The following is a 20,305-nucleotide window of genomic DNA, read 5'->3' on the forward strand; positions in this document are numbered from 1 at the left end:
CCTTTCTAAGGAACGCTTTACACACTGGCTTGTGGACGCTATCATTTTTGGCTTACGAACCAAAGGGAGTGCAAATCTCAGGGGACATCAGAGCTCATTCCACGAGGGGCTTGGCTGCCTCTAAGGCTCTGTTAAGGGGAGTATCACTGCAGGCTATCTGCTCTGCTGCCAGTTGAGCTTCTCCCCGTACGGTTGTGCATTACTACAGGTTGGATGTCACCTGAACCTTGGTAGCACATTCGGTTTTGGGGGTGGGGTCTTCCTAACCCTGCCTTCTGTTATGTGTGCCACACACATGTTTCATGTCCTGCTTTCACACCGCAGTTACGTGTGTACGTCGGTGTGGCGGGTTCATGATTATGAGACGTGTCAAGCACGGCCCCTTGGGGACCTCGCTGTGAGTGTATTGGGCAATCGGGGAGCTGTCCATGTCTCCCCCATTGGTGGATCTCGAACACGAGATGATGAAAGAGAACAATAGGTTACTGTCTTAACCCCACTTAGCCCCACTTGGTGCACGAGAAGCGAATATACTTACTGATGTACAGTAGCGCATGCAGGCTATATATGCCCGCTGGTAAGGGGTGGGGCCTTACTGGGCATTGGCTGAGCGCTCCTGCCTGTCTTGTCAGACTTGGTGCAATTGGATGCTTCTGCAGAGGTCCGGTACGGATGCCCTTCCATAGGTGGAGCTCTCAACTCGATGTTTCAGAGAACCGTGGTTACGACAGTAACCTATTGTTATTCACTTAAACAATGATATGCGACTAAAACTTTTTTTTCCACTAGTGACAAGTCATTCCAAAAATTATTCCACGTATGTTGGTAGGTTTATCCCAGCCACCACACTAGCCATTATTTTTAAAGGAAGGTGACATAGGCGTGTTATTCAAGCATTTAATGGCAAGGAAAGCCCCTTACACTGGGTGTTTCTCCCTCATATATGCTTCAAGGTCTTGATAAATTGTGGTATTTCTTTGTATAGAATACAATATTCCTGTAATTCTATTGTCTTTTATGAGTTTAATTAAGAACTCGTCTTCTGTCCAAACATACCGCACCATCTGTAAAGAATGATCGACTTTTACGTACGCCAGGTTATGGTGACGCATTGCTGCCACATATGTTTGAATTTGCATGGGTGTAACTCAAAGTTGTTGTTTCTTTACCATTTTGTTATTTTGGCTTGGAATTTCATTTGTTGGAGGTATTTACTAGGGCTGTCAAAATTGCTCAAAAATGACGTTCGAATATTCCCTCTAAAAAAAGCACGAATATTCCAACTATTCGAACATCTGGTTTCACATTTTATCAATGACGCGCATTACGTCAATAACAGGACAAATGAATACAAAGAGACATAACTACTTATATAGGTGTTCTATTTAAGTTTAAACATATTTGACAACGTATTACCTACACACAAACAAGTAAATCAACTAATGGCTAAGACCGCAGACCTCACTCTCTCTCATCCTCACGCTCTCTGCGCATAACGGTTTACATGAACAAACACATTTTGAGTGCTGATCAAGAGTTTTGTGCAAGCAATCTAAAGTCGCGACTCTTGTCCCAAATATAGCAGGCTTCATTCAGTGACTGAAACAAATATTAATATAAGTTTTACTGCATATTATTGAACGCTCTGAAGCGAGCTCTGCTGTGGTAAACATGGAACTTTTCCTTGACATGAAACGGTAAATAATCAAACCAGTGGAAGCAGTGCATTTATCCTTTATTCATGCAATATCTATTCAGTCAGTACCTCGGTTCCATTGCTTGACAGAACTCCATGAAGCCGCCCCATCCACGACACTGATCGCTCTCATGTCCTTCCAAATGATCTAAATTAATTTCTCCGTTATGGCCTCTTGTCGTGTTGCAGACAAGGAGCTTGTGGCGGGCGATGCAAATTAAGGGTGGTCCAGTTTGCACATACAAATTAGTTGCTTATATTTACAAAACGAGCCTACAAAAGCATAAAAAAGCCCGTTTAATAAAGAAAAGTTCACGAAACTAAGTGAAAACTCACTAAAGTGTTTAGTGAAATTAGGAAACATTTAGATATCATAAATTGAGTTGTATAAGTTAACATTACATTTCTACATACATTTTGTTCTCATGTCACAAGTAATATCAAGGTTTATTTTGATCTGTTTTACATGATTCTTTCCGGTTGCCTCTGAAATCCCTGGAAGAGGAGTTTAAAGTGACTCGGGCGCGTGAGGTACTTATGTATAGAGACTCCAACGACCCAAAGGTGGCTCAGGCAGGAGTGCTGGTGAAGACGGGGAGGAAGTGGAGCGCCCAAGCCGCTGTGATGGATGCACAGGCTCGACTGAGGCACAAAGAGCTTGTGGGAGTGGTGGCCCGAGGCAGAGCAGGCTTGGGGATGTTCCCAACACCTCCTCGACAAGTGCAGAAGGGGAAAGAGAAACGCAGCCAGATGCAAGAAGAGGTCAGAGCTGCTGTGGAGGAAGGAAGGACGAGTAGAGCGGCTGGAATGGGGCAACAGGGGGCCTGGACCAGGTGGGAGCAGGCCGTGGACCGCAAGGTCACCTGGACGGAGCTCTGGCAAAGCGAGCCGCACCGCATAACTTTCCTGATTCGGGCAGTGTACGATGTTCTGCCTAGCCCAGCAAACCTCTGTACGTGGGGAAAAGCAGACACACCAACTTGCCAACTGTGCCCTGCTCGTGGAACGCTGGAGCATATTCTGAGCTCCTGCCCAACAGCGCTCGGCCAGGGTCGTTACACCTGGCGCCACAACCAGGTGCTGAAATCTATTGCAGACGCCATCAGCAAAAAGATCAGCAAAGGCAGCCGAGGGAGCAACACCACTCACTCAATTACATTTGTTAGGGCAGGAGAACAGCCACAAGCAGGGAGGAAGGCACCGGCAGGGATACTGGCATCAGCCAGGGACTGGAAACTCTCTGTGGATTTAGAGAAGCAGCTGAAATTCCCCCAGCACATCGTCAGAACAAATATGAGGCCAGATATCATTCTAGTCTCAGAGAGCACCAAAAACATAATAATCATGGAGCTGACCGTGCCATGGGAGGACCGCTTGAGAGAAGCCCACGAAAGGAAGATGACCAAGTATGAACATCTGGTCACAGACTGCCGAGCACAGGGCTGGAAGGCGAGATGCATGCCTATCGAGGTTGGCTGCAGAGGATTCGTGGGGCGCTCCCTCTACAAAGCCTTTACTGCACTGGGCATTGTAGGAACAACAAGGAGCAGGGCCATCAAGAACACCACCGACGCAGCTGAGAAAGCCTCGAGATGGCTCTGGATCCGTAGAGGAGCACCATGGGGGAAAGCTAGTGCTACCTGAACACAAGTCACGGTCTGATCAGCCGTGGCTGGGTCGCCTGGGCGAGGGTGTCTGATGTTGAAAGACCCGAAACACCCGAGGACCCCAGGTTACATCACTGATGATGTGTTCAGGTGCATCTGAAGATGTGTTTCAAGTACTGTAGTGTGGTTTTCGGTGAAGTGTAAATAAATATTGTCACCTGTGTTAGCCCACTTCTTCTCGATGCTTTTTCCTGATAGTTTATAGAACAATTACTCCGAGTCGCCATCTGTCGTTTCAAAGAAAAGCACAACGGCGAGCGTGTCAAGTATAAACAAACATGTTGTCCGTTTGGGGAGGAGCGTGCGCAGTCAGCGGAGGCTTGTGCTGCGGAGACAGGCCAAAGTACACAAGGCTTCAGGCGCGCTAGCTCGCTCACGCGCAAAGTAGACAGCCACACCTCTACTACCGCGGGCGTTTTTTTTTCCCACATTTTTTTTATTTATTCGAATATTAATTTTCACCTTCGAAATTCATTTTTTAAAAACTATTCGAATATATATTCGAATTTAGAATATTCGTTGACAGCCCTAGTATTTACTGAATTTAGAAATGCGTGAAATGAAAAACTTTTTAGTAAACAAAATACATTTTTGAAATGAATACAGCGTTTGGAGTGGAGTGCATGCAAAATAATCTGTTCCCTGAATCCTGAAACCTTGTTGTTATTGTGAGTGTACAGAAATGAAAGTAGACAGTTTATAGTTTATAATTATGTCTTGAACTTATGAGTATGGCTAAAAATGAAGGAATATTGTGAGTTGTTTCCACTGTCATTTGTCATTGACTTTTGTTTTGTAGAAAGTCTTTCTTTAAAGTGAATTTCATTTTGTATAAATTGTATTTTAATTTTGATCAATGTTTCATCAAGTAATTGCCTGTATATTTAATAAATAAGAAGCAAACCAAGATCGTCATTAATAAATTGATGTGCATAATGTACCCACTGGCCGGTTTCATATGGCTTTGAGTAAGGCTGAAACTATAGCGTTTTTCTGTTTTTAATACATTTCTTGAATATATGTCTTAATTACAGTAGGCCTATAGATAGTTATGATATTTGTGGCTGCACTGGGGTCCGTCATTACTAGGTTAAAGTTACACCTCTGAGGCTAATCATGAGCGGTCCATGGCTCCAAAAAGTTTGTGAAATTTTGATTTAGACGATGGCTATCTGTTAGTAACTGTAGCCTACATCAATAAATTACAACAATTTCGTGCTATGGGCACTGCCATTGATACAGGCTGCAGAAGAGCCTATTTTACAATGAGCTAGCTTCTGCTTTTCAAACAGAAGTGTGACAAAGGCACATAGGCTATATCAATTCTCTAATGTGGATAAAGTTTTTTGTACACGTCACTATTTTTATTTATTTTATTTTACCTTTATTTAACCAGGTTAATCGGTTGAGAACAGGTTCTCATTTGCAACCGCGACCTGGCCAAGATAAGGCGCAGAGTACAAGGCGACATGAAATTACACATGACATACCAACATTCAAATACACAGTCATAAATATAGAAGACATTCAAATTTCAAATAAAAAGTTCTAGACGTGTAAAAAATAAAAATGTGCAAATAGATGCAATAATAGCCATTTAGTTTAGTACGTGAAAAATATGTAATATGTATAAAAAAATACATACGATACAACATATGTCCTTATTAGAAGAAAATAAGTAATTTTTACAAGAAAAATATGTTGTTTTAACGACATAAGATCTCGTTATTATGAGAAAAGATGTTAATAATTGAGTGGAAAAAATGGTTTCACTTTATTTTGATGGTCCCTTTAACACATTCTGTTGACTATAAATAACATTGCACCTACATGTCTACTAATTCTCATTAGAGTGTTAGTAGAGTATTAGTAGACTGGTAGGGTTAGGGTTAGAATAAGTTGACATGTACTTGCAAAGTTACTTATAGTCAGTAGAATGTCTGTTGGAGGACCATCACAATAAAGATTTAGCAGACATTAAGCAGACAGTCTACTGATAATCTAATGAGAGTTAGTTGACATGTAGTTGCAAATTTACTTATAGTCAACATAATGTTCAAAAGGGACCATCAAAATAAAGTGTTACCGAAAAAATAATGTAGGCCCTATGTGGCAGTAATGCGTCACCGTACCAGGTGACATGTAAATGTGTCACCATTGCATTTGCATGGAAATTTCCTTTTTCGAATTGCCTGAAAAACCACTTCAAGTGAGAGTAAAACTTTTTTTGCGATGTATGGGAGTTTTTGCGAAATTGATGCGTATCCATTTGAGCGTATTTTCAATTCGCAATTTCAATTTGCGCAATTTGAAGGGTAATGGAAACGTGGCTAATGTGAGCTTCTGATAGGCCGAAGCAAGTCGATGCCAAATAAAAGAAACCTGGTATTGGTACGCTTAGCCCCAGAGTGCAAACCTGTGTTTAGGAAGGATGGATACCTTGCAGTTTGTGTCATTGAGATCTATCATGACAAACCAGTCCTCAGACCTGATCTGTAACATGATTTGTCTCAACGTTAGCATTTTGAACTTGAGCTGTACAACCGAAAGGTTCAGAAGACACAGATCCAAAATGGGACGTATCCTCCTTAGGAATTATCCTTTTCCACGACTAGAGCCTGCTTGGGGCCTACCACTGTGGACAGGACCCCACAAATCTGGGAGGGTGAGACCCGAACTGAGTAGTTTAACCCTTTTCCTCTGTGCGCAGGACCCAGTGAGGTATATTTGCAGCGTCCATGCTGCCTGAAAATCTATTGAGGGAACCAATCTCTTGAGACTGGCCCTCTGGTATTTTCCAAGGAACCAATCTGGGACCCTCCACGGAGGTAGCGAGCATCCCAGCTCTGCTACGTTTCCAGTTGGACACTGAGATATGTGCTCATTGGAGGCCACTGCACCCCAAAGCACACAAGGTGGTGGGGTTGGCAGAACGGTCCCCTGAGGACAATGGAAGGGAAATGGGCACCATACAATGAGGTGGTGACCACTTCCCAGCGGGGCAACTGACCTTGTGCAGCCTTCTTTGAGATAACGACAGTCCTCAGATGACCGGCAGGGAAGAACCAAACTGACTACTCTGAAACCCTCATTAGAGGGGCAAGCATCCCAGCACCACCACGTTTCAGGCCAGACACTGAGAAATGGGCTCGCTGGAGACCGCTGTGTGGAGATGGGCACCGTAAAAAGAAGTGAAAGAATCTAGGCTTGTAATAGTTTACAAGTGATCATAGGTACGAGAGAGAAAGGGAAACTCCCGTCTGCTCAGCTCCCTTAGAATAAATATTGCGGACATGTAATCCACACGCTGCCTCTGCAAAACTTTATTGCAGACTAGTAATCTGTGCCCTGCCTCAACAAATGCAATATCGAGTCTTAAATTAGACTTTTATTCCCTCAAGAATAAAGCCAACAGGAGCGGAGCTTAAAAACTCCTGATAATGCATACTCTCTTTTCTTTACAAATCAGCACATTTTTATGAATGAACACTGTCAGCCCTCTCAAGAGCTGACATGCATGCCCGCTCCCAAACAAACAACAATCGCATGTACCGTACGCCCACTCTTAGTGTAGCGAGTGCAGTGTGGAACACACGATTCAATTGCTGTTTGCTCGCCATTATAATCCTGTCTAGATAAAAACATGCTTGTGAATATTAAAATAGACAGATAAATAGACAATTTCACACAGAACGCTTGCTGATGTCACAGAAGCTGACATTGTTTGGTCTGGGTGACTTTATAGCTTCCTTGTCATGATGTCACCAGCCTATGCCACTGATTGCTCACTCAGCACACGTGTTATTTGGAATAAAACTAAATTATTATTTATTATTATTGTGCGCAAACATCCAAAGTGTACGCCCAGAAAGCAGCATCTCAGACAGCCCTTGAATACTGCATTGAATTCACTTTCACATCTACTTGTGTCTACTTGTGTGTTTCATATCCCTAATACTTGGTGTGTTGGATTCTGACATGGGGATTTGGCACAACAATATTTACAATTATTATTATTGTTTTTTGCAGACTTGCCATGTGTATTCAGCTCTGAACACCTTGCCATTTTTGACCCACAAAAGAAGATGTTTGGAGATGATGAAGAAGGCTATCAATGGTCTTTGGATGATGAAGGGGACAGAGAGAGACTTTTGAACTTGAGAGATCAGTTCCAGCCCTTTCAAAATGTTGTCAGTCAACTCGACAGTTGTTCCTGGGAGAAGGTCATCAGCGAGGAGAAATACTTCAAAGGAACGCTTTTCCGTTTCCCTCTGCGTAATGAGGCTTCTGAGATCTCTGATAACTTGTATGACTCTAGAAAAGTTACACAGCTTTTTGACAGTTTCATTGCTGATGCAGACATCAGTCTTCTTTTCCTGAGAAATGTGTCATCCATTACTTTGCTGCATATCGACACCAATGGCTTCTGCAACAATAGGCTAAAGGTTTCAGTGTCAAACCAATCTGACACTGACCTTTCTCAAGTCAAGGAATCGTTTGACAGAAAAACTTGTTTCAAAACGGTATCACATATTTCGCATCAAATGGAAGACACAAAGTCCCAGTGGCTTGTGACAACTTGCCTTCTGAAACACGGATATAAACCAGAGATTGACTCTCTAGCCAGTAAGCTGAGCTTTTACCCTCAAGTTGATGCAGCTTTTCGATTAGATGAAGATAGATCACTTTGCAATGGACGACTAAGTTGCTTTCTGCCACTTCCAAATAATGAATCAAACAAAACTGGGCTTCCCATTTACATCAATGCTTGCTTTGGCCTGACAGATAATCGGAGGTTCATTAAGTGGCAAGAGGAGGATCAGAAGAATGACGAGTCTGCAAAGTGGAATGAGGTACTTATAAAAGATATCCTTCCTCATGTATATCTTATGATGATCCTGGATACCATTCAGTTATCCAGAAACTCAACCCTGCCTGCTGCCACTGTGTACAATCTTTGGCCTGACCTATCCAAGACTGCACATAAAGACAGGTGGCATGAAGTTGCAACAGACACTCTGAAGGGTCTAATTGAAAACAAGATATTTCACCTTGCCAAAGATGACAAAATCTGGGTGTCTCCCTCAGATGCAGTTTTTCCAGTCAGCAATATATGTAGTGACACAACGTCTGCAATATCAAGATTACTGATTGCTGAAGGAGAGAACCTGGTCACACTCCCAGAACATGTTTTGAAAGATGTTAAAGAAATCTTCCCTAAAAGTGACACCTTGACATGGGTGACTCCATCTTATGTTAGACATGTCCTTCACAGAAGTAAGGCTGCAAACCACAGTAAAGATGACAAATACTCTCTTCTTGAGTTTGCTCTCAGTGATGAGAAGTACACAGAGCTACAAGGCCTTAAGCTACTGCCTCTCAGTGATGGAACCTTCACTTCATTTAGCAATGAAGAGCAGAACACGGTTTTAATCGACAATGAAAAGTTTCCAAGGTAAGATGTGATACAGTTGTCTCTTTCCTATTTTAGCTCTTTAGTGTTTTATATTGTGTTGTCAAAGTACTAATAATGTTTTTTTTCTTTGTTTAGAACATTGCTGCCATTTTGTAAAGAAAGATTTATACCCAACGATCTGAGCCATGTTTGCACTGTGCTACTAAGGAAGCTGGCAACAATGAGTAAGAAAACTGTTTATATGCTTATGGTAATATGAAATTAACACCATATGTTTGTGAAATTCTCACTATTTTTTCAGGCACATACAACATAATCGATTTGGATGCAAATCATGTTGTTGCACTCACCAAGAAGCACTTACCCATGGACTGGAAGGTGACCCAAGGTCATGTGACATGGAAAACAGCAGAAGATCATCATCCACCAAAGAGCTGGCTGGCTGAATTCTGGAAGTTTCTCAGCACTGAATGCAATGAGTTAAATGACTTTATTGACATACCTTTAATACCACTGGAGCCACTACAGAGTTCAGGCAATTATATATTGTTAGCAAGGTTGCAGAGTAACACAACTTTGATCTTTCAGAGTAGCACAGTGTCTAGCTTGTCAGATCATGTTCAGAAAGTGATAAGGATGGTGGGGTGTACAGTCATAAAAAGAGATGGATGTCTTAGACATCATGACATTGAGAGGTATGTTCTTCCAGCTTCACCAAGAAGTGTTCTACAAGTCTTTGTGAACTCACACAGAGATCAGGTCATCAAAGGCATTGCCTCTGCTTCATCCGAGGAAAAAGAGGAGTTGAAAGTGTACCTCTCTTCTTTGGATTCTCTTTCAAATGCTGAAATGACCTTGCTTTCCATGTTGTCAATCTTCAGAATGATGTCTGGGAAATATGTTGCAGTTCAAGCAAAGCAAGCAGTTGTTTCAACCACCAATCCAGGGATTCCAAAGGATCTGCCAATGCCTGAGAACATTGTACAGTGTGCAAATGAAGCTGATCGCAGACTTTTGACTCTTCTGAATATTGAACTCTTGGATGCAGCTAAGGTGGCTGTTCGTTTGATTGATTCTATTGAGACAGCCTCTTTCCAAAAAGGTGAGGAACAGACAGTAATGACCTGGATATTGACTAATGGTAGCATTCTACTCTCACAAAGTCAGCAGCTGCTCACGAAAACCAAAAGTCTCAATTTTATTGAGACAACTCAGGGAAAACGCAAACAAGCTTCAGATGTTTTTGATCCAAGAAACAGGACATTCCAGGACCTTTTCGAGGCAGATTTCTTTCCCCCATCTATTTACACAAAAACCCAGGAAATGCTTCAGAGTTTGCAACACCTTGGCCTAAAGACAGAGCAAAAAGAAATATCAACAGAAAACATTCTCCACGTCATAAATCATATCGATAAGCTTTGTGTCCAAGCACCAGATAGGGCATTCAAAAAAGCACATACTCTAGTTCGAGTCCTGAATGAGAATGATTTCCTTACAAAATTCACCAAGTCACAGATAGAAGAGCTGAAGAAAAGGCAGTGGGTGCCCTGTGAAAATCCAAAGTTCATGAATGGACTCTATAAGCCACCTGAAGTAAGGCATTCAAAGTATTTTTCAATTGTTGGATATGTAATGCCACTTACCTCTGAAATAACAGGACATGTCTGCAAAAATCTTGGTCTTCATGAGCCCCCTCCAGCTGAAAAAGTCTTAGAGAACCTCTCAGCACTGAGATCAATGGTCAAACCAAATTCAGATTTTCAGTTCACACCCAAGCTGCACAGTATTTACAAATTCATGCAAGACAACATGAAACATTTCTCAGATTTAATTGACTCAAAATGCATCCCCTGGATTTGGAATAAAAGTGAGTTTGTCTGTCCAGGAGATATAGTTTTAGCCTATCCATCTGGACTGGATCTAAGCCCCTACATCAAGAAAGTGCCTGAAGAGTTGTTGCAATATGAAAACCTGCTAACAAAATTTGGTGTGAGGAAAACATTGTCCGATGAGGAGATTGAAGACATATTCCCTGATATAAAACAAAGAATAGACTGCAGGTGCCCTCCTCATGGAGACTTGACAGAGCTTAAAGTGTCAATTGCCATTCTTGACTGGATGCGAAAGAATGAGAAGCTTTTAAAGGACAGTACCCCTGTGCCTGTAATGACACAAGATAAAAACTTTACTCTGCAGTCATTGTCCAAAACAGTCTTCTGTGACATCAGTGCTGAAGGACTTGATGACCTGGAACAAGACAATGAGGAGTTCTATGTCATTCATGAAGAAGTTCTACCCATCACTGCAAGATGGTTGAAAGTCCCTTTCTTAAGTACTCGCATCTTAAAACCACAGCTCATACAAGCAGAGTTCTTTGGTATAGAACAGTGTGGACAATCTGAACCAATTACTCAAAGAATTAAAAACATTCTTAAAGAGTATGATGAAGAAAGTGACATTTTCAAAGAACTCCTACAAAATGCAGAGGATGCTGGTGCAACCACATGTAAATTCCTCCTTGACTTCAGAAAACACAAAGACCCTCCTGAAACCCTCTTTGATGATGGAATGGCTCTCTGCAATGGACCATGCCTTTGGATCTTCAACAATGAGCTTTTTTCAGAAGAAGACTGGAGAAACATTGTCAAAGTGGGATCAGCATCAAAGGAAAACAAAGTCGAGATGATTGGAAAGTTTGGGCTTGGATTTAATGCTGTTTACCATGTGAGTGATATTCCCTCGATTTTGAGTGGAAAAACCCTTCTCATTCTTGATCCAAATGTCACCCATTTGGAAAAGCACATACTCAGCAAAGGAAACCCAGGAATTAAACTTGACCCATTCCAGGAACGACTGTGCAAAAGGTTTCCTGGACAGTTTAAATCTTATGAAGAAATTTTTGATTGTGATCTGTCAGTGCAAAACAGCAAGAAAGCTTACAATGGCACCTTGATTAAATTACCATTTCGCACTCTTGAGGAGGCCAAGAAGTCAGAGATCAGTTCAAAGGTGTATGATGAAGAGTGCATTAGGAGATTTAAAAACCATTTGACTGACAACTCCCAAACTCATCTTTTATTTCTGAAGAACATTACATCTATGTCCCTTCAAACTGTCAATGAAAATGCATCAACTCCACCAAGGAATGATCAGATTCAGACTCCTCTCAAAATATACAGAGAAGTCATGAATTTATTTCCTGTTTCGAATGACTCACTTCTCCAAGAAATCGAGAACACCTACAGAAATAGTGATATCAATTACCACAACATTATTGATGTCTACAAGGCACACATTGTTAAAATAGTTCAGAAGCACTCAGAGAAATCCCTCACCCAGTACTGGCTTTTGTACTCGTGTTTTGGGACGCAGGAGTCTTTGCAAATGTTCCAGAAAATAAATAAACAAGAACACGTGTTTTCAATTCCAATTGGAGGTATAGCTGTACCTTTGCATAGCGATGCTAAAACTAGCACATGGTCCCCTAATGAAAGCGTCTTTGGCCAGGCTTTTTGCTTTCTTCCTCTCTCAATTGAGACAGGTCTTCCAGTCCATGTCAATGGAACTTTTGCAGTCACATCAAATAGGAAAGGTCTATGGGAGAAAGGAGTGAAGTCTGAGTGGAACAAAGCTTTACTGAAAGATGCCGTAACCTCTGCTTACATCACTACACTGCTTGAGCTGAAGAAAATGGCCCAAAATGGACATATCCAGAACTATTCCTTCCATACATTCTGGCCTAACACAGAGAGAGTAAGCAAAGCATTTTTACCCATGGTTGAGTCATTCTACTCAGCAGTTGTGAAGAATGCCAGTGGCAAATCTCTGGAGCTTTTCAGCAATGGTCATAATTGGTGTTCTATAGACAATGTGAGATTTCTGAATCCAAAGATTGAGGAGAACCGAGCAGTTGGAGACATTGCCATGAAAGTGTTCTTGAGCTTAGGATCTTCATATTCTTGTGTTGTTTCCCTCCCATCATGGGTAAGGCAAAGTTTCATCGAATATGGCTTCAAGCCAATGATTAAACAGAGAACAATCAACTGGCCTGAATTTTACAACATTGTTTTTGAGAACTTGAATTCTGTGGACACACATAGCAGAAATACTCTTGTGCTGAATGCCATTGACTTGAATGATCCAGCTGTTGATGACCTACTGAAAAGTTACCCTTGCATTCCAACACAGAGTTGTAAGAAGCTTCAATTTATCAAGCGACTTGTGAATCCTTCTGGCAAAATGGCTTGTTTGTATGAACTTGAGGAAGGACTCTTTCTTGAAGGAACAGCAAATGACTTTCTCTCACCAAAAAGGATTCAACGACTTTCAGATTTGGGAATGCTGAGTGACCGCCTCCCTTTAGAGGACATCATAGAAAGAGCAGGGAAGATATCCAGTGTTTGGCAACAGAATAAATCTAAATGTCGTAAATGTCTTCAGTGCCTTGTGGAGTCAATGAAAGACTCCTCAGAAGATGCGAATTCTCTGCACTGGCACACACTGTCTCAAATACCATTCCTTCCTGCCTTAGCTCCTTTAGTTCAGCAAAACAAGAACGCCAATGTTCTTAAAAAACCTGTTGAAGTTTACAGTGACAGTTGTCGCAATTTAGTAAGCATGACAGAATTCACAGTTGATCATTCAAATATTCAAATACACAGTTATGATCCAGTTCTGCGAAAATTGAGAGTACTGACAAATCCACCAGTTGAGACGGTTCTTCAGCAACTGTTAAAAGCACACCAACACTGCAATGCATTTGAAAAGACGCATCTCTTCAACATTGCCATGTCTTGCTATGAATATCTCAACAATTACTTGATGGAACAGAAAGATCCCAGTCCTGTTATTTGCCATGCAAATTCATTTCCATTCATTTTCATTGAGGGTCACTTTGTAAATGTGAGGTCAGTGGCCAGAAGTGATCAATTTGAGGAGAAACCATATCTCTATGTGCTTCCAGTCATCTTCTCCAAATTTGAAAGACTCTGGGACTACCTTGGCATTAAAAAACAGTTCACAAAAGAGCAATTTGTTGCTGCACTTGGTGAAATGAAGGCTCTATATGGATCTCAATCTCTTTCCATGTCAGACCTCCTTAAGTGTGTTGCAATTCTCATGAAAGGGCTATACAAAATCAAAGATGAAAATCTTACACACTGTCTGATACCTGATGAGAGAGGTGTGTTGACATCATCTAAAGACCTGAGATTTAATGACAGCCCATGGATGCCTGTCTCAGCTGGTGTCAAGCTCGTCCATAATCTGATACCTCGGCCTGTGGCCTGTCATTTTGGTGTAATCACAACAAGACACCATACTCTGAAGAATCATTTGGTAAGTGGATTTTCCCTTCATGCCAAAGAGTTTGGACAAAAAGAGAAACTAACTGTCCGAATAAAAAATATAATAGATGCATATCCATCTAAAAAGGATATTCTGAAAGAGCTCATTCAAAATGCTGATGATGCTGAAGCAACAGAAATTGACTTTGTGTGGGACAAAAGAAAACATAAGACAGAAAAGATATTTGGAAAGAGATGGGAACTGGTTCAAGGCCCGGCTCTTTGTGTATACAACAACAGAACATTTTCTGATGATGATCTGAAAGGTATTCAGCAGCTGGGGGAGGGAGGAAAACATGGCACTTTAGGGAGAACTGGAAAATATGGACTTGGTTTCAATTCTGTGTATCATCTGACAGATTGTCCATCTATCCTGACCGGTGACAAATGGCTCTGCATTTCTGATCCAAATCTAAAATACGTGGAAAATGTATCAAAGCAGTCCCCAGGCTGCATGTTTTCAATGGAAGACGAATTTAAAAAATCTTTTGAGGATGTTTATCATACCTTTCTTCCAGAAATGTTTGCACTCAATTCTGGAACCATGTTCAGGCTCCCTCTCAGGACAGAGAAAATGGCAGAAAAATCTGAGATATCAAGACATACAGTCACAGACCGTGACATGAAGGAACTTTACTATGCTTTGATTGAAGATCCTGAAGGGCTAATTCTCTTCCTGAAACACATCACAAAAATACAGTTCTTGGAGATCAGTGAAGATGGAACACAAACAAAACGTATTTTCCTTATTGAAAAGAAATACACAGAGAACAATATGGTAAGCAAGCAAAACTTTCACAGACATGTTCGAGAATCCCTTATGTCAGGAACAGCAGAGCCCTGCACAACCATCTATGGCATGCAAATCTCATCTGGAAATAAACAAAGTCATTGGGTGATTGCAGAGGGCTTTGGGTATTCAAAACAAATCCATGAGAGAAAAAACAAGCAATATCAATTCAAAGTTCCTCAAGCTGCTCTGGCTGTATGTTGGAGCAGCTCATTTAACCACACATTTACTGGCAGGGCATTTTGTTCTTTGCCTTTACCTGGACAAACTGGTTTACCGGTCCATGTGAATGCAAATTTTGAAGTAGATTCTTCAAGAAGGGACTTGTGGAAAGAAGATGGTGATAGTCTGAAGACAGAGTGGAATCAATCATTGCAAGTAAACATAATTTCACCACTCTATGCTAATCTCCTGTTAACTCTCTGTTCATTCATAAAGAAAGAGACACCTACTGCTCTTGTATTCCTCAAGCCACAGCTAGAGGATTCTTACCTTAAATACTTTCCGTGCATTTCACACAAAGTAGACAAAGTCTGGCATGAGATGATCCATGAGGTCTATAGATCAATCAGCCAACGTGATCTTCCTGTCATACCCACTGTACATGCCGCTTCTGTTGAGTCATCGCATCTTTCACTAAAAAAATACACAGTTACCTGGTGCAGTCCATCTAAACCACATTCAGAAAATTGTCCATATTTTACAACTGATGACCATGAAGGAATTTTCCCAATTTTAGATGACATTGGGATGAAATTAGTGCCAAACTCTTGGAAAATGAATGAAATAAAAGAAAATTTCAAAGCAGCTGGTGTGAATGTGGCAGATGTCAGTCCTTCAACAGTGATGAACTTCTTGAAGCAAAGATCACTGAATGATCCTTCCCAGACATCTAGTGGTTTGCCTTTGCCCATCAACCAGACCTTGTTAAAACAAAAACCAAGATGTTCAAAACTTCTGAGCTTCTGCTTGACAAATGCCAATGAGAGAAATGTTGATGACCTCAATGGGCTGCCTCTTCTCCTCACAGAAGATCAGATGTTAAGAGTCTTTGACTCTCAATGCCCAAAGCTGATTTCAAGATTTAGCAGTCTTTTCCAAGAACATCAGGAATTGTTTGCAGATATTGATGTAATTGGAAATCACATTCAAATTCTACTCAAGCAAAAGTTTATTAAGGGCTTAACAATTGCCATGGCAGCAACATATTTGAAATCAGAACTTGCTCAATTGCTCAGTCAGTCATTACCTGATCAAAGGTGTCAACTTTACAAAGTGGAGACAGAGACGATCAAATGGCTGAAAACATTATGGAGCTTCTTTGAGGACCAAGAGAACTTCTACCAAAATGAAAAGATGAATGTCTTCAGTGAGATAAAAAAGCACTTCGACAACAGTCCTATCTTACCAGTAATCTGCCCCAGTCAAAATAACACACATTTCTTCCAAACAATGGGGAACGTATCAAAAGTGATTCTGAAGCCAGATGAAAAAATAACTTCCATTCTCATAAAACTGGGGTTCATGAAGTTAGACATCAGCTTTTTCATAGATTTCAAAAACGTACTTTTCAAGTATATATATCCAGAACTCCTGCAAACAGGAGACAGCAGTGCTGTTTTAGAAGAGGTTTATGATGTACCACATTTGCAGTTTGATGAGCTGTCAAAAGATGAATGTGTAGATCTTCAACACTTCTTACAGAATGGGATCAGAGATTCCAAGAACAAGAGTCAACATGTGTGTATGCTCAAGTCTTTGCCCCTGTTTCAGTCAATATCTGGAAAACGGGAAAGGATTGATTTACACAGAAGGGTATTTATCCTGAATTCTGTGCGTTACATTGATTTTCCGAACTTATACCAGGTCGAAGGATGTGACAGTATTTTCCTTAAGCACACCTGGGCAAACCTAGAATTGGCAAAACATCTAAACATTAAGATTTTTGATGATATGGAGTTCTGTGTACAGTTTATTCTTCCTTCTGTGCACACGATGAAAGAGGCCAAGCTTCTTGATTTTATTCGGTTGTTAGTGGACCTTGGACCAGTGGACCCCAGGATTGCCTCTGCATTGAGAGATGTCAGATTTATTCGAGACATCCATGGCTCTCTTCAGGTGGCTTCATACTTCTATGATGACAGTGTACCTCTTTACAGGGTAATGCTTTCAAAAGAGAGATTTGTGCCAGAAAAGTTTTGGGACAATTTCCAAGGTAAACGTACTGAAGCACATCGCATCTTAAAGGACCTTGGGTTGAAACATGAAGTGTCTGATGAGCAAATCATTCAGTTTGCAAAACAAATTGAATCTGAAACTAGAGGCAACACTCCTCTAGATGTTCTTAAGAAAAGATCAGAACTTTTGCTCAAGACTGTGTTGTCAAAGAGTAATGACAAAAACTCTAAACTACTGAACAGAGTTGCTGACATTAAATTCATCTTCCCGGTGCAAATACAGCAAACACTTTGTGATTATCACAAGGCCTTTTCTCAAGAGAGGGAGGTTGTTGCAATCAATGGATCATTGATTGACAGAGACCGTGATCACCATTATCTGACATGGACATCTATGCCAATCCTACCCTCAGAATTCTACTCTCTGTATCTCATAAAGAAAATGACGGATGCCGGAGCCTTGGAGACTCCACCCCCTGGACAAATAGCTGCTAATCTGAAAAACATCTGTACGTCTCCTTGTCACACTGACACATTGTTGGAAACAAGAGACACAGTATTCAGCAAATCATACGCATACCTGCAGTCAATAAATTTTGATGCCTCTCAGTTCTCAGACCTCCCCATTATCTTGGTGGAAAACAGGACACAGCTTGTTAAGACCAAACAGACAGCACTTGTGCTACATGATGATCTTGAGTTTAGGCCTTATTTGTACCGCATTCCCTCAAATTATATAAAATTTGAAGATTTCTTCAAGAAGATTGGAGTAAAAGAGAGGCCCGCAGTCAATCAATATATTGCTGTTCTTCAAGAAATCTATTCTGATAGTTCTGACAAAGACAGCCTTCAGGCAAATCAGCAGATATCCGTGAAGCGTGTTGTACAACAGCTGCTTTGCCTACTGAAAGAGGAACAGAACAAAACCTCTTTCCCAAACATCCCACTTTATCTTCCATCAACAGATGGAAGACTCTATGAATCCAACACTTTGTTTTTCAATGACACCGTCTTCCATTCCACAAGACTCGAGGGTCCTTTGGAAACCAAGCTGAAATTGCTTGAAAAATTAAACTGCTGCCATCTTGGAAATGATCACTATGAACATCAAACATTGTTGCAGTTCCTTCCCCAGCAAGTTCGCCCCAAATTTCTCTCGGATGTAATTTCTGAAAATCTGGATGGAGCAAGTGTCCAATATTGTGATGAAAGGGAATGTGAATTTAGTGGCTGGTTTGACAAACAATTGTCTTCTGCTGCATTTCTTCATGGATTAGTGTGTCTCATCAGAGAAGACAGCAAAGGTGGGATTTCACAGTCTGAAGCTGCAGGGAAGTGTGAAGAAATCTTTTCTAAGATTCAAATTATCTGTTGCAAAACTCTTCAAACTGAACTTCTGTTAAACCATGATCCACTTGAGGGTAGTAAGGCTGAAACAGATGTTTATGTGAAAAAACAGCAGGATGGATGCAGTTTCTACTTGAAACACAATGATGACATGGCCCTCAAAGTAGTAAGTGAAGTTAATATGTGTCTAACTAAAGAAATCAATGCTCTTCTAAAGAACTGTCTGACCACCACAAGCCTTCTAGTCCTTCAGCAGCTTCTGCTGTGTGATAACATGGAGGATGTTGAGAAAACCTTGGCAAATCATGGCATTCATAACAGTGGCCACAAGGAGGAAGGACACAAGGCCTTACCGAAACCTGGATGTCACATACCTGAAGAATGGCAGGACTGCCTTGATATGAACTTCCTCAACAACTTTGAAAGTGGAGAGTATGTTGGCTTCAGTAAGGATGAATCTGGTGAATATTCCTATGCCATTGTTATCAACCGTCTAGATGATCCACTGGGACAAATGAGACAATTTCCTGCCAGATATAAAATACAAGTTGGCAGTGATGACTTCATTGAAGTAAGCTCTCTTGACCTTTACCAATTTAAACGAGAAAAGAAGGAAACTGTGTCAATAGGGTCTACTTGCATAGATATAGAACGTCTTTTGACATCCAGGCCTCAACACAACCCAAGGTCCACTTGCACAGATATAGAACGTCTTTTGACATCCAGACCTCCACCGAAAAGAGATTTTCCGGGGACTTTTGAAGAGATCAAAAGAGAAATTGACCAAAGCTTAAAAGAAATCTGGAATATGTCCAGTGTGGACAAACAAAAAGCCCTTAAACGTCTCTACCTCCGGTGGCATCCAGACAAGAATCCAGGGAATGAAGAACTTGCCCACGAGGCATTCAAATACCTGCTGAAAAGAATTGAGGAACTACAACAAGGGAAAACTGCACATAGCACATCCTCAACCTGGAGAGACTTTCGTGATTTCTATGACAGGTGGAACACAGAGGCACGAAGCCACAGGAAGGGACGCGAGAGGTTCTATCAGAACTACTCTAGAAGCCACTATAACTTCTGGTCATACCACAGAGAAACACCAAGGCCAAACAGAGGAGAGGCCAAACGCTGGTATGAACAGGCTCAATGTGACCTCAGAGCAGCTCACAATGACACTGGAGGAGATTGCTCAGAGTGGTGTCTGTTCAAGGTGCATCAGGCTGTGGAGAAAGCCCTGATAGCTGCAATGTACAGGAGAAGTGGAGAGCATCCCAACAGCTGCTCAATATCTAGCCTTGCTCAGCGGGTGTCCCATTACAGCCCACAGTTGACTTCTTTACCCAACACTGTGAAGCAACTGACTGAACTTGGCGTTGATGGCAAAAAAACTCAGTATCCAAACTGTCACCAATTTCCTCACATTCCAAACAAGCAGTTCAGCGTTGATAATGCTAAAAGGGCACTGGATATTGCAACAAAGCTTTTAGAAAAAATTGAAGAATACATTTCTTGAAGTAGCTTGAAACTACCGACTACATTCCATTGAGACGATCATGAGGATCTTTTCAAGTAACAATGCTGTTTATCTCTTTACTACTGCTAACATTCATATGGGAAATTATTATCTATTTGTAATCATGTTATGATAATTAATAAGTCTGGTTCTCTTCTTGCTTACTATTATAGCCTATTTAGCATTTATATTATTGTATACTGGGCATTCTTGTAGCAAACAGTAGAGCAATGCCAAGGGTTTGATTCCCAGGGAAAGCATGAAATAAATGTATGTCTTGAATGCAATGTAAGTTACTTTAGACAAACCTGTCTGCAATATGTGCATTAAAAATGACATTAGAATTAAAAT

General features: G+C 41.1%; 1 protein-coding gene across 1 annotated transcript in view; it reads left to right on the plus strand.

The window, feature by feature from the left end:
• LOC307129231 (sacsin-like) overlaps positions 1-20,016 on the plus strand; it is a gene marked incomplete at its 5' end in the record, with an annotated part of 32,025 nt that extends 12,009 nt beyond the window's left edge. The window contains 3 exons of the mRNA XM_079821465.1: positions 7,393-8,818; positions 8,915-9,003; positions 9,081-20,016. Coding sequence (XP_079677591.1) covers positions 7,393-8,818; positions 8,915-9,003; positions 9,081-19,954 — 12,389 coding nt within the window. The 3' untranslated portion in view covers positions 19,955-20,016. The remainder of the gene's footprint in view (positions 1-7,392; positions 8,819-8,914; positions 9,004-9,080) is intronic.
• Positions 20,017-20,305: the final 289 nt, after the last annotated feature.

Source organism: Gobio gobio (assembly GCF_949357685.1).
Source record: "Gobio gobio genome assembly, chromosome: 7".
In the NCBI taxonomy this organism is placed as follows: Eukaryota; Metazoa; Chordata; class Actinopteri; order Cypriniformes; family Gobionidae; genus Gobio; species Gobio gobio.